Consider the following 14,035-nt stretch of genomic DNA (forward strand, 5'->3'; position numbering starts at 1 on the left):
TCCTCAGAAAGAGGTGCAGACTGTTGGCATTTGGTAGGGAGAGCCATTGGGGACAGGGATGAAGACTGGCCCTTGTCTTTTCCAACTACCGTTTAACCCCCACTGAACACAGCACCGCAGGTCATTTTTAACGTTTGTATTGAACTTGGCCTGAAGACCCTCTGTATTACACTCCAGGCCTGTCCAAATGCTTCTGGGGCAATGCAGCAGAGGTCCAGGCCTCAGAGTACATGCTGTCAGGTCCCAGTTCTGCCACGCTTAGCAAATTAACTTTTCAGCTGGCTTCCTATCTACAAAATAGCTATTCTTGGGCAGTACTGACTTTCGTGTTAGTATGATCGATAAAAGGCAGGCTCTCTGGTGCTGGTGCTAATTATGCACCTAGACCATCCCTTTCCTCAGGAGGCCAATCCAATTAATCTTGAACCCTTCTTGACACAACTGACTGCCTTTGATTCCCAATTATTAGTAGGGCTTAATATAGTTTCAGGGTCACCATCCTAGATCCCACTCTAGTACCACTAATAAGGAATCTCGGAGGGGGCCAGCCCCATGGCCGAGTGGTTAAGTTCACGTGCTCCGCTTTGGCGGCCCAGGGTTTTGCTGGTTCGGATCCTGGGCGCGGACATGGCACTGCTCATCAAGCCATGCTGAGGCAGCGTCCCACATAGCACAACTAGAAAGACCCACAACTAAAAAATATACAACTATGTATGGGGGTGCTTTGGGGAGAAAAAGGAAAAATAAAATCTTTAAAAAGAAAAAAAGAAATCTCGGAGATGGAGATTTGACACAGCTAAGTTCAAAATATAATTTTACAGTCTGAAATTATGAATTGGATCCAAGCACATAAAGTCAACATCAATGATCTGTCACTTTATCAAGTCTTGAGAATCCAAACAGCTATAAAGCATCATTGAGTTAAAAAGCCATCAGAAAGACAGTTTTAGAAAGATAAGGGGATATAGGAAATTTCAAATATGTCTGAGAAAACTCCCCCCTTGGGCACTGTGAGACGGCCCTCCTAGGTAAGGGTATGGATGAGCCTCCCGCCCCTCTTCTTAAATTAGATTGAGGTTCGGCAAGTTCCCTGAAAGTATTAATAAAAATGTTTCCTTACCTCAAACCCCAAACACAGCCCCCCCAAGTGAGAATCTTGACTTTAAAAATAAATGATTGACCTAATTAGAAGTTTACCACGAAAATTAGACCAGTGTAAATAACAAACATTTATTGGTGTCACTTACGGTAGAAAAAAGTTCCTACACCAGATGCACATGACCCAATTGTTAAATAGAACATCTTCAAGGTGAACACACGCCCTAACCACATTTTTACCCACTTTTTAAGATAGCCAATTCCTCTTCTCCCCCCAACCCCGAGACATGTGAGCAACTGCTAATGAAAAGCAGTAAACAGCCACTTGGGCTATAGCATTTTCAACTCCACTCCAAGGTGAAGATTCCAATTACATTCGAGCCTTAAGTTCTCTCAATTTTCTCCTAACGAAAGTTCCTGAGTCCAGTATTTACAATATTACAGCACTAGCAGAACAGTGCCTACAACTCATCTTTGTCTGCTGCTTCCTCATCACCAGTTGGAGGAGGGCCTGCACTTCCATAGAGTTTGCTGATAATTGGCTGAACAATTTCTTCTAGTTCCTTCTTTTTAGCTTTGAAATCTTCAATGTCAGCATCCTGGTGACTTTCCAGCCATTCAATCTTTTCCTCTACGGCTTTTTCCATGGTCTCCTTATCTTCAGAGGAAAGTTTCCCTCCTAGCTTTTCTTTATCTCCAATCTGATTCTTTAGAGAGTAGGCATAGCTTTCTAGTTCGTTTCTAGTGTCAATGCGCTCTTTGAGCTTCTTGTCCTCCTCGGCAAACTTCTCAGCATCATTAACCATCCTTTCAATTTCTTCAGGTGTCAGGCGATTTTGGTCATTGGTAATTGTGATCTTATTTTTGTTGCCTGTACCTTTGTCTTCAGCTGTCACTCGAAGAATGCCATTCACATCTATCTCAAAGGTGACTTCAATCTGTGGGACCCCACGGGGAGCAGGAGGAATTCCAGTCAGATCAAAAGTTCCCAAAAGGTGATTGTCTTTCGTCAAGGGTCGTTCACCTAAAGTTACACAAAGAAAACCTTGTTAGTTGTTACTGACAAACATTAGTACATCTGAATCCCCACACTCTGTTAGAGCTGATAGTGGCAAAGGCACTTTTATCAGGCTAGAAGTGGGTCAGTAAATTGGTCTATAAGGAGCAACAAATTGGACTAACAGTGAGTTAAGTTACTAGCAACTCTTAATTGAATTTCATCTCCTTCCCAGCATTAAGAACCCTTTTCTTGTTCTTCTATTCTAGGAGCCAGCACGGAAGTTATTTTTAATGGGAACAGAGGGCTAGATAGCTAGATAAGAGGTGGATTTTAGTGCTGACTCTACCAAACCCAACACTTGTCAAATTAGGCACCCCCATATGAAAACAGCAGCTATTTCTTTCCCTAGTCATTTCAATAGAGCATATTAAGCAAGAAGTCATGCTCTTCAAAAACACACCGTGGTATTAACAAAAGTAAGCAATTACCTTCATAGACCTTGATTGTAACAGTTGGTTGATTATCAGAAGCTGTAGAAAAGATCTGAGACTTCTTGGTGGGCACCACAGTGTTCCTTGGAATCAGTTTGGTCATGACACCTCCCACGGTTTCAATACCAAGTGTCAGGGGACATACATCAAGTAGAACCAGATCACCTGCAAAGGCAAGTTAATCAAGGTAAGCTCTAATTCAAGACTGATAGGAGCACTACCAAGCAGTCTCCCCAAGAACAGTATAACTTGATCTTCTCCATCGTGCCACTTGGCAGGTTCTATGTAAAATCATTTTAGAAGCATTTTAGAAGTATTTAGAAGGCCAACTAAATCTAGTTGGCCAAGGCTCTTGAGACTGCACCAGGTCTTGTCCTCACAATACCCTTTACTAGCTGTGTGACCTTACTGCTCATACTCTATTGCCTTTTAAAGCAACAGCTAATTACATTCTTCCCATCAAACTACTGAAGTTCTGTGGAAGATGACATTGACCTACCTGTGTCTTGATCACCAGAGAGGACACCAGCCTGGACAGCAGCACCATACGCTACAGCCTCATCTGGGTTTATGCCACGGGATGGCTCCTTGCCATTGAAGAACTCTTTCACTAGTTGCTGAATCTTTGGGATTCGGGTGGAGCCACCAACAAGAACAATTTCATCAATATCAGACTTCTTCAAGTCAGAATCTTCCAGCACCTTCTGGACAGGTTTCATGGTAGAACGGAACAGGTCCTAGAATAAGAGACATAATTACGCTGATGATGCCTGATATACCAGATATTGCCTGGTATCTAAATGCATTTTCCCAAACTCAAGAGTTTAACTAGATGTCATTAGCAAAGCAAAAAACAACATACCATGTTTAGCTCTTCAAATTTGGCCCGAGTCAGGGTCTCAGAGAAGTCTTCTCCTTCATAGAAGGATTCAATTTCAATTCTTGCTTGATGTTGAGAAGACAGGGCCCGTTTGGCCTTTTCTACCTCACGCCGGAGTTTCTGCACAGCTCTGTTGTCTTTCCGAACATCTTTGCCAGTCTTCTTTTTGTAGAGCTTGATGAAGTGTTCCATGACACGCTGGTCGAAGTCTTCTCCCCCCAGATGAGTATCTCCATTAGTGGCCACAACTTCGAAGACACCATTATCAATGGTGAGAAGAGACACATCGAAGGTTCCACCACCCAGGTCAAACACCAGGATGTTCTTCTCCCCTTCCCTCTTATCCAGGCCATAAGCAATAGCAGCTGCTGTACTGTTAGGAGAATGAGAAAGAAGAAGAAAAAAAGTTTAGTTAAGTTTACATTCCCATTTGGCTAACATGCCATAATTTTGAATGTAACACTTACGGCTCATTGATGATCCTCATAACATTCAATCCAGCAATAGTTCCAGCATCTTTGGTTGCCTGGCGTTGGGCATCATTGAAATAGGCTGGTACAGTAACAACTGCATGGGTAACCTAAAAGAACAAAAGGTAATTAAATGTATTTTATCACATGGTTTAACCCTTAAGTTACAGTCAAACCATCACTTTAGTTTCTAAACCAGTTTATTTGTAAGATGGGTAGGATATATATAATTTTATACCCATGGATTTGTAAGCATTCAGTGATGACAGATGAAAAGTCCCTAATATTTTGTTTGGCCTACAGTAAAGCAGGCAAGTAATTAAAACTGATATACGTGGATGTCATTCAGATTTAAATTAGCCAAATGATGAAGGCATCTATGCAACACAATCATGAGAGTAGTAATAAAATGACTTAAAATTGTTCTAGAAATGCTTACCTTCTTTCCCAAATAAGCCTCAGCAGTTTCCTTCATTTTAGTGAGAACCATGGCAGAAATTTCTTCAGGAGCAAATGTCTTTGTTTGCCCACCTCCAATATCAACTTGAATGTATGGTTTTGTTTTCTTTTCAACCACCTATTTTAAAGAATGATTATTATTTTCAGACACAGAAGCAATGACATTTCAAACTTTAAGGAGGATTGTCTGAGACCCATTTCCTCCCCCATACTTGATGTACTTTGGTCCGTTGGAGCTGCATATTGATCATAAATACTAAGGAGTATGGATACCTTATAAAGACAAGTCTCTTCCGTTTTAATCAGTCTTTTAATCCTAAACTAATGTGGACAGAGTAATTACGTGTTAAGTCTCTTTGCCAACTTCACTGGTTTAAGTTTGTAACATACTAAAATTATTAACTAAAAATTATTACATATCCCACGTCTGTATCCTTTTTTGTTGCTCAACAATGTTTTCCAGTAACTTCTGAAAGCTAAATACTTCCACCATCACCCCCCCCCCCCGCCCCCCACTTTCTACCCGGGTGGAGAAAAACCCGGTCAAACCTTGAAAGGCAAGAACTTGATGTCCTGCTGCACAGACGGGTCGTTCCATGTGCGGCCGATGAGCCGCTTGGCGTCAAAGACCGTGTTCTCAGGGTTGGAGGTGAGCTGGTTCTTGGCTGCATCGCCGATCAGACGCTCCCCTTCAGGAGTGAAGGCCACATAAGACGGCGTGATGCGGTTGCCCTGATCGTTGGCAATGATCTCCACGCGGCCGTTCTTGAACACGCCGACGCTGGCGGAAAAACGAAACGGAAGGCATCAGCACCGCGATGCTCGCCGCAGCCCAGGAGGCCACGCCCCACTCTCCCCCTTCCACAAACCCCGCTTACCAGGAGTAGGTGGTCCCCAGGTCGATGCCGACCACCGTGCCCACGTCCTCCTTCTTGTCCTCCTCCTCGGCCCGCGCCGCGCCGAGCAGCAGCAGCACCGCAGCCACCAGGGAGAGCTTCATCTTGCCGGCGCCGTCGGCCAGTCGGTCAGCAGGCAGGCAGCACGTCGCAGGCAATCCAGTCACAGGCCGCAGCACCGGAGCGCACCGAGGGTACCGACCTGAGGGCGACAGGGCCCGGGGTCACGAGAAGTAGCGGACACGGCGAAGGGCAGGTCAGGAAAGACAGGCCGCGACGCTTACCTCTCACACTCACGAAACGCCCAAATCGCTAGAACTGTGATGTCTCGGCCAGCGTCGACCGCGCCGTCGCCGACGCCGCTTATATACCCTCCCCCAGCCCCGTCGTGGAGGCCGCCGATTGGCGAAGACGATACTCGTTGGAGGTCGCTGATTGGTCCAGACCACCAAGCTGGCCGCCGCCGATTCGAAGCGGCCTCCTCCGCAACTGACGTCACCGCTACTCCTCCCGGGCGGACTCATTGGCTGCTGGTCGCGCCCAACAGCCACCAATGGGAGGCAACATCCGCCCCGTGCGCTGGCCCCATTGGTTCAGCAGCTGCCTGTCACTGGTGCGACCTCTCACCCCGAAGCCGTTTCCGCCGGGAACTGCTGAGGTCCCGCCTCCACGCTAGGCCCGGGGTAACTGGAGCCGGTCCGGCGCGCGTGATTCCCTTGAAGCGGTGGGATTTGGGTCCTTTGCTTCTCCTCTGCCTTCTCGCCCCACTTCTGTCCCTCATCTCGAAGCGGGAAGCGGCTCTTCCTCCTGCGGGCCTCCATCCTGTCCTAGGGAGACGGGTCTCAGCGTAGATGCTGTGGTCACCTCGCAACAAATTTCTCTGCCCCTCGTAGCCACTACCGGTACCGGTGTCCGAGCCTCAGGGTCTTTTGTGTCTCCGGACCGCAGCCCTCGAGCTGGGACCTGGTCTGGGCACTGCCTGGCCGCGAATCATGGCTTCTCTTACCCATTCCTGTCACCCCTGTACCCCCTCCCCAGCTATCTTTGTCTATACCAGGCCTCTCCACGTTACCCTGTCCTACAATAAGTCACAGGATAGGTCCGGCCAAAGTAACTGCCTCCTGGCCCCAGGTCCCCTCCCCACTGTGTCAACCCTCTCCTGAAGACCTTAACTAATGCCCTTGCTCCCACCCTGGGATCTGTCATTTTTCTGGTTTGCCACCCCTTGCCTTCCCCTCCCCTGCCCGTTGTTTACCCTCGTGGCTCAAATTATCGTTTACAAGGCCTTCCTCGTCCTTTGTTCTTGATAGCTTTCTACCTTCACTCTGCTGGGAAAGGTCTGATTGTGCTTAAACGCTTTTGATAGACAAAGACTTCTTGATAATGCCTGTCTAGTATAAAAGCCTGTAGCAAAAAATAATAGGGGCTACGATTCACTCTAGTAGCACTTACTATGTGCCAGACGTTGTTCTATATGTCCTGTGTCATTCAGTCCTTACAGTTCTCTACTTGGAGTTTCCTATTTTCCAGATAAGAAAATTGAAACCGAAATAGATTAGGTAACTAGTTTAAAGTCACAGAACTGGTGAGTGGTGGAGTTAGGGTTGATGTCCAAGTCAGCTTGACTCCATAGCCAACGCTATCAACAGTTTTTAAAAATTAAATTCATTCATTCAACAAATCTTTTTGGAGGACCTAGTATGGACAGGCCAAATGCCTGATGCAAAATATTTTGAGATGCTTACAGAAAGCGTGTGGGGCATTATCATAGGAGCTAATGACTCCGGTATCTTTCCCACTGAGTATATTCTTGAGATTCATGGGTGTGTGCAATACTGTGTCCAGATAGCACTGAAACATCTTACACACCATTCACTGAGTGTGACTTAGCCTGGGAGTCAGTACTCAGGAATTTTTCTTTCTCCTTTAGTGCTTCTCAAAGGTTATAGTGGTGACTCAGAGTTGACTCCATTCTTACTATAGAAGTTGCATCATCCATCTCTTTCACCAGGGCTTGTAATACAGCTGAAACACTGACCCTTCTTTATGTTGCATCAGTCCATTTATCAGGATAAAAATCACTATTTGGCCGCATTACAGCTTCATATTATTTCAAGCAAATTTTCTGTATGTATTACAGTCCATTTCCATTAAAAACAAAGCTCTCAGTTTCAACCTCACCCTTGATTGATGGGGTAACCTATTACAATTCTCCTTTTTCTAAGATGTAGAAAAGTGACATCTGGCTAACTTCCAAAGGGAATTGAGTATATTGGTGGTTGTAGTATCTTTTTAAAACCAAGTATATTAGGTATATATTATATTCCAAAGTACAGTCATTTATGGGTTGAATAGGAAAGTGCATAGATAAATCTAGTTTGCTGTGTTAAATGCCAATAATAGTATCAACGCCAAGTTATCAATATTTAACTAAATGCTAGACGCTATGCTAAATGCTTTATGTGCATTATCTTTGTTAATCCTTATGAAAGCAGTTTTTTTTGCCCCTATTTTAGATCTAAAGAATCCGAAGCCCCAAGAGGTAAAGAAACTTGCCCAGGAGATTACACAGCTGAGAAGATACAGAGCCAGGATTTGAGCCTTGGCAGTTTGACTTTTAATTTCTGTAGTCTAGGTTGTCATCCTGAGTTTCCAAGTTTGTAAGACTTGTATTTTATTTTAGGATACAGAGTAGTTACATAGTTTGCAAATATTTTGATCATAGGTGATAGAGAAATGTAGATTTTTTCCATTAATTTAAACCAGCTTGTTTCGCTTGTGTTCTTACGAGTAAGAAAATAGGCTTCTAGTTCCCATCTGATCTCAGAAAGCTCAACAGAGTTAGGACTGATTAGGATGGAATTATCTTTTAGCTACTAAATCTTCCTTTCTGGAAGGGAATTAAAGGCATAGAGCAGGAAAGAAAAGGAAAAGGCCTATGTAATTGACAAGTTGAATGTTTATACCCTGATAATTGGCAAATTTCCACATGCTTTGTTGGAGAGAATGTTCAACTAGGAGATAGGGTGCATGACTTTGGAAAAAAGACATCTTCAGTTTCTTCATCTATTGAATGTCAGGGATTTCTGTTCTGTCTTAGTGGCTTGTTCCAAGGATCAAATGAGCTACTGTATGTGAAGTGTTTGGAAAGTTGTAGAATAGTGGTAATGCTATTATTAATCATGTAAATATACTACGAGAAGAAATTTTAGAAGCTCTTCAAGAAAACCACCTCTTCAGAGTCCGTTTTCAAGGTTCTTTTAATGGGAAATAATAAGTTTGACGGTTGCATTGAATTTGACAAAGAGTTTTGGAAATGCTTTTAAAAGTGCTACATCTAATGACGCTCATGTTGGCCACATAAATGTCTTTTTTATTAAGTTACTGGAGATAGTTCCTCAACCTTCATTAAACAACACAGGAATAAAACAAATGTATCTCCCTGACACCTGAGCTGGGAGCAATAGTAGGTAGAAATCATATAGTGGGTTTTTTGTGCTTGCAAAAATACAATGTGCTATGCAATGTTTCCTTCTTTGTCTTCATTTTTTAAAAATGAGTTTTGCAATTAATAGAGAACTCCTTTTTTCTTTCAAGAAGGAGGAAATGAACAACTGTGTGAAACTAACATACTGAGCTAGATGAGAACTAAGAGATGACCCAGATTTAGCAACATAGGAGCCACTGTTCATTTTGTCCAGAACAGTTTGAAGAGTGGTGAGGATGAAAGCCTGTATGGAGTGTATATACCAGAAGGAGAGAGGCCCAAATAGTACCTTCCTTCCCCTGGGGTCCCATAATACATTATACTCTTAGAACATTTTTCACAATTATAGTTATTGGCTTATTTTTCTGTCTCCTCGCTGATCTGTGAGCAGTTGAAATGCTGAACCACATTCATCATCCTCTGTACAACACAATAGTAGGAGCAAGTTAGGTCCCCATTAAATGTCTATTAAATGAGGATGACATTGTAAGTAAGAAAAAGTTTGCGTATAAATGATTTGAGTGCCATTTGGACTGGAAAAAGTAATAATAAGCAGAATTTAAATAGGGGAGAGGATGGGTACTGTACATTATTGTACAGTGTTGTGACACTATAGATATTTGGGTTTATACACTGAACATTTTGCTCGTTTTGTATTTAAATTAGATGTAAATTATTCTCCATAGAATGTGGTGAGAGAGCTCAGTAGAACTAGTTCAATTTTGCTAAAAAAGATAGTGAAGCTCTGAAGGAATTAGGAAATTTGTCCTCATCCTGTCAACTGTGTGTCCTTGGTATAAGATTCCATAAAAACTGTCTTCTTTTTTTCCTTTTAACTTTTATTCAATTTATTTAAACCAAAAAGCAAAAACAAAACAGTTCACCCATTTCTCCCACACCCCACCCCACCCCCTCTGGCAACCACCAATCTGTTCTCAGTATCCATGAGCTTGGTTTTTATTTCTTTATTTTTACATTCCACGTATAAGTGAGATCATGCAGTGTTGGTCTTTCTCTGTATGACTTATTTCACTTGGCATGATGCCTTTGAACGGCATCCATGTTGAACCTTCCCCCCACACACACAAATGAAAAGTAACAAATAGTGCATTTTCTGTTGTTCACATATATTTGAATGGTGGAAGGCATTTAGGAGGGCATGCTATGTTAGTCTGATAGAGAGGAAAGACCATAGGGTTTGGAAGCATAAAAACTATGAGTTCCAGTTCTGTCATTTAACTGGCTGTGATTTAGGGCAAGTCACTTAATCTCTCTGAGGCTAGTCTGTAAAATGGGTATAAGTCTGCTCCTCACAGGGCTCTTGTTATGATTAAAGTATTTGATTCATTGTAAAGCATTTTTTTTTCAAATGATATCTTGAATATTTTAAAGATTTTATTTATTTTTTCCTTTTTTCTCCCCAAAGCCCCCCAGTACATAGTTGTATATTCTTCGTTGTGGGTCCATCTAGTTGTGGCATGTGGGATGCTGCCTCAGCATGGTTTGATGAGCAGTGCCATGTCCGCGCCCAGGATCCAAACCAACGAAACACTGGGCCGACTGCAGGGGAGCACACAAAGTTAACCACTTGGCCACGGGGCCAGCCCCTGTAAAGCATTTTAATTTTACACGTAAAAAGTTAGTTTAGGGGCTGGCCCAGTGGTGCAGTGGTTAAGTTCGCACATTCCACTTCTCAGCGGCCCGGGGTTCACCGGTTCGGATCCTGGGTGCGGACATGGCACTGTTTGGCACACCATGCTGTGGCAGGCGTCCCACGTATAAAGTAGAGAAAGATGGGCGCGGATGTTAGCTCAGGGCCAGTCTTCCTCAGCAAAAAGAGGAGGATTGGCAGTAGTTAGCTCAGGGCTAATCTTCCTCAAAAAAAAAAAATAAAAATAAAAAGTTAGTTTAAATTTTTCTTCTGTCTTAAATTTCCTTTGAAGTAAAATAAGATACTAAGTATAAAGAGCTACGTCTGTGGAATTTAAGTGACCTCATTTGATATATATCTTAAATTTCTAAATTTTTACAGTAGGAAATATATGTACACGGTATAAGATTCAAAGAGTACAACATAAAATATACAATGAAAATAAGTCTGCCTGCCACCCAGTCCCTAGCCCTGTTCCCCTGCATTGGTAAAAGTAACCACTGTCACTACTTTCTTGTGTAGCCTTCCAGAGTTGTTTTATTCACATACAGTGTGTGTATTTGTGTGTATGTGTGTGTGTATCCCTGTTTTCAAACCAGTGATGGAGCATGCTACACACATGGTTCTGCTCCTTTATCTAGTTAGCTATATTTCTTGGAGATTGTCACGAATAAGCTGCCTTTTTTTTTAAGTCAATAGTAGCTACCCTTAATTGAATATCTACTATGTGCTGGATGTTCTATATATTTTAAACTTTTTTATTATAAATTACAATGTCAATACAGAAGAGTGCATAAAATGTAGACAAATGTACAGTTTAATGAGTAACCATTAAGTGAATGCCCAGGTATTTAATATTCAGGTCAAGAAATAGAATGTTGTCAGCACTCAGAAGTCCTTGTTTTTTCCCCCAGCTGATCACAATCCCCTCCTCCATAAAAATGTTACTTTTCTTTATCAGTACAATCTTTAGAATTTTACCACTTAAATATACTTCCTCAAACATTGTGATTTAGTTTCACCTGTTTTTTTACTTGCTGTAGATGGAATCAGAGAGTGTATATTCTTTTGTGTCTGGCTTCTTTCACTCAACATTTTTAAGTTTTGTCCTTATTGTGAAACATGTAACTCTAATTCATTCGTTTTCACTTCTATATAGTATTCCAACACATCACAATTTATGTTGTGTTTATATTTCGGCTGTTTTGAATAATGGTGTTATGAACATTCTTCTACATGTTTCTTAGTACCCGCAGGCATGAATTTCTCTAGGGCGTATGACTAGGATTAGAATTTAGGGATCAAAAGGTTTAAATATCTTCCGCTTTAGTAGGTCAGGGCAAACTGCTTTCCAAAGTGGTTGTACAAATGTACGCTCTCGGCAGAAGTGTGTGAGTTCCAGATGTTCACATCATTGTCAACACTTGATGTAAACTTTTTATTTGACAGTCTGGGGCATATGTACTGGCATCTCATTATGGTTTTAATTTTAATTTCTCTGATCACAAATGAAGTTGTGTACTTTTTCATATTTTTATCGGTCATTTCGATTTCTTCTTTTCTGAAGTTGCCCATTTTTCTATTGAGTTTCTTATTTTGTAATTAATTAATTATATTCTAGATATTAGTCATTTTTTCAGTTCTATGTGTTGCAAGTATCTTTTCCTACTCTGTAGCACGTGTTTTTATTTCCATACTGAGGTTTTTTAAAACTTTTTAATTTTGAAAGCAGTACAGACTCGCAGAAGGTTGCAAAAATAGTGGAATCCCATGTACTCTTCACTCAGCTTCCTCCAATGGAGACATCTTATATAGCTGGAAAACTAGGAAATTCTCATTGGCACATTACTTTTAACTAGACTACACACCTCATTCAGTTTTCACAATTTTTTTTAGCCTGCATTTGTGTGTGTATGTGTTTGCATATAGTTCTATACGGTTTTATCTTATATATATAGGTTCATGTAACCATCACTAAAATCAAGTTATAGAACTTATGCTCTTTTTCGATGAACAGATTTGTGTTTGTGTGTGTGTGTCTGTATGAGGAAGATTGGCCCTGAGCTAACATCTGTACCAATCTTCCTCTATTTTATGTGGGATCAGTGTGGCCCAACGAGCAGTGCTAGGTCTGCGCCCGCAATCCAAACCCACAAACCCTGGGCCACTGAAGCAGAGCGCATGAACCCAACCACTACACCACCAGGCTGGCCCCAGATGACCAGATATTTTGAGAAACAAAAACATCAATTTTTTCTCTTATGGTTGTGCTTTTTATGTCTTGTTTAAGAAATCTTTTCTTATCCTGAGATCAAGAAGATATTCTTAATTATCTGCTAAAAACATTTTCTTACCTGTCTGTTTTAGATCTCTGTAATTCACCTGGAACTGGTTTTGTATATATGTGAGTTGTATATAGTGTGCATCAAATTAATTTTTCTCTACATGGATACTCAATTGTCCCAGCACCATTTTTCAGCTTAGTAGCCTTTGTCTTAATTACTATAGCTATATAATAAGTCTTGGTATCCAGTAGAACAAGTCCTTCCACATTGCTCTTCTTCAGGAGTGTCTTTGGCTATTCTTGGCACTTTGTATTTCCATATAAATTTTAGAATTAGCTTGTTAAGTTAGCAAAAGAAACCTGTTATATATTATTAAGTGACAATATAAAAAAAAGCTTACTCAACAGTATGATGGTACTATACCATTTATTGTTTAAATAAGCTTCACAGTCTTAAATTTCTACTTAATTTCTTTATTTTATTATTATTTTTTCTTTTTTGAGGAAGATTATTCCTGAGCTAACATCTGCCACCAATCCTCCTCTTTTTTGCTGAGGAAGATTGGCCCTGAGCTAACATCCATGCCCATCTTCCTCTACTTTATATGTGGGACGCCTACCACAGCATGGCTTGACAAGTGGTACGTAGGTCTGCACCTGGCATCCAAACCAGCGAACCCTGGGCTGCTGAAGCAGAATGTGCAAACTTAACTGTTGCGCCCCCAGCCAACTCCTTTCATTATTACTTTTTCTTTGGTGAGGAAGATTGGCCCTGAGCTAACATCTGTTGCCAATCTTCCTCTTTTTTTTTTCTTTTTCTCCCCAAAGCCTCCAGTACATAGTTGTATATCCTAGTTGTACGTCCTTCTAGTTCTTCTATGTGGGACACCACCTCAGCATGACTTGGTGAGTGGTGCTAGGTCCCCACCCAGGATCTGAACTGGCAAAACCCTGAGCCGCCAAAGCAGAGCGTGTGCGCTTAACCGCTTGGCCCTGGGGCTGGCCACTAGTTTATTTCTGAATTCTAGAATTTTTTAAAAATTTGCATGAATTTAGCATTTAAAAAATTATCAGAAATAAGCAATTCCATTTTGAAATGATAAATTATGATACATCAACATCATGAAATAGTATGTAGCCATTAAAATTGTTGATCTATGTTTTTCAAAGAGTAAATTGTAAGTATGTTACCTTTTTCTGTCTACATTTTCTTGTTATTTAAAAAATAATAATCTCTGTTTTTCAGGAACTTACCAAGCTTGAAAAACTTTAAGAACTTAAAACTAAAAGTAATACAAGAAACAAAAAAGGTTGTCAGC

The 14,035-nt window shown here is 41.4% G+C and overlaps 1 protein-coding gene and 1 long non-coding RNA gene across 3 annotated transcripts; one reads left to right on the forward strand and one right to left on the reverse strand.

Moving 5' to 3' along the window:
• Positions 1-1,216: 1,216 nt before the first annotated feature.
• HSPA5 (heat shock protein family A (Hsp70) member 5) lies at positions 1,217-5,805 on the reverse strand. 2 transcript variants are annotated; one of them, XM_070596481.1, is made up of 9 exons: positions 5,579-5,805; positions 5,277-5,496; positions 4,948-5,179; positions 4,379-4,516; positions 3,937-4,049; positions 3,452-3,842; positions 3,089-3,326; positions 2,587-2,754; positions 1,217-2,122 (listed from the first exon to the last, which is right to left on the reverse strand). In XM_070596481.1, the coding sequence occupies exons 2-9, from the start codon at positions 5,396-5,398 to the stop codon at positions 1,560-1,562; spliced, it is 1,965 nt and encodes a 654-aa protein (XP_070452582.1). In that variant the 5' UTR covers positions 5,399-5,496; positions 5,579-5,805; the 3' UTR covers positions 1,217-1,559. The 2 variants fall into 2 exon arrangements, with proteins under 2 accessions (XP_070452582.1, XP_008520162.2); XM_008521940.2 differs by lacking the exon at positions 5,579-5,805 and having other exon boundaries at positions 5,277-5,535.
• A 98-nt stretch (positions 5,806-5,903) lies between these two features.
• Positions 5,904-8,823, forward strand: LOC139079714 (uncharacterized). The gene is made up of 2 exons (XR_011533588.1): positions 5,904-6,018; positions 7,811-8,823. It is a non-coding gene; the product is annotated as an uncharacterized lncRNA (long non-coding RNA).
• Positions 8,824-14,035: the final 5,212 nt, after the last annotated feature.

This window comes from Equus przewalskii, chromosome 26 (assembly GCF_037783145.1).
Source record: "Equus przewalskii isolate Varuska chromosome 26, EquPr2, whole genome shotgun sequence".
NCBI lineage: Eukaryota > Metazoa > Chordata > Mammalia > Perissodactyla > Equidae > Equus > Equus przewalskii.

Coding starts and splice junctions, on each gene's coding strand:
- HSPA5 (XM_070596481.1), bottom strand. CDS start 5,398: ATGAAGCTCTCCCTGGTGGCTGCGGTGCTGCTGCTGCTCGGCGCGGCG. Junction 2,755..3,088: donor CTCTGGTGATCAAGACACAG/GTAGGTCAATGT, acceptor TTGCCTTTGCAG/GTGATCTGGTTCTACTTGAT. Junction 2,123..2,586: donor TACAATCAAGGTCTATGAAG/GTAATTGCTTAC, acceptor GTGTAACTTTAG/GTGAACGACCCTTGACGAAA.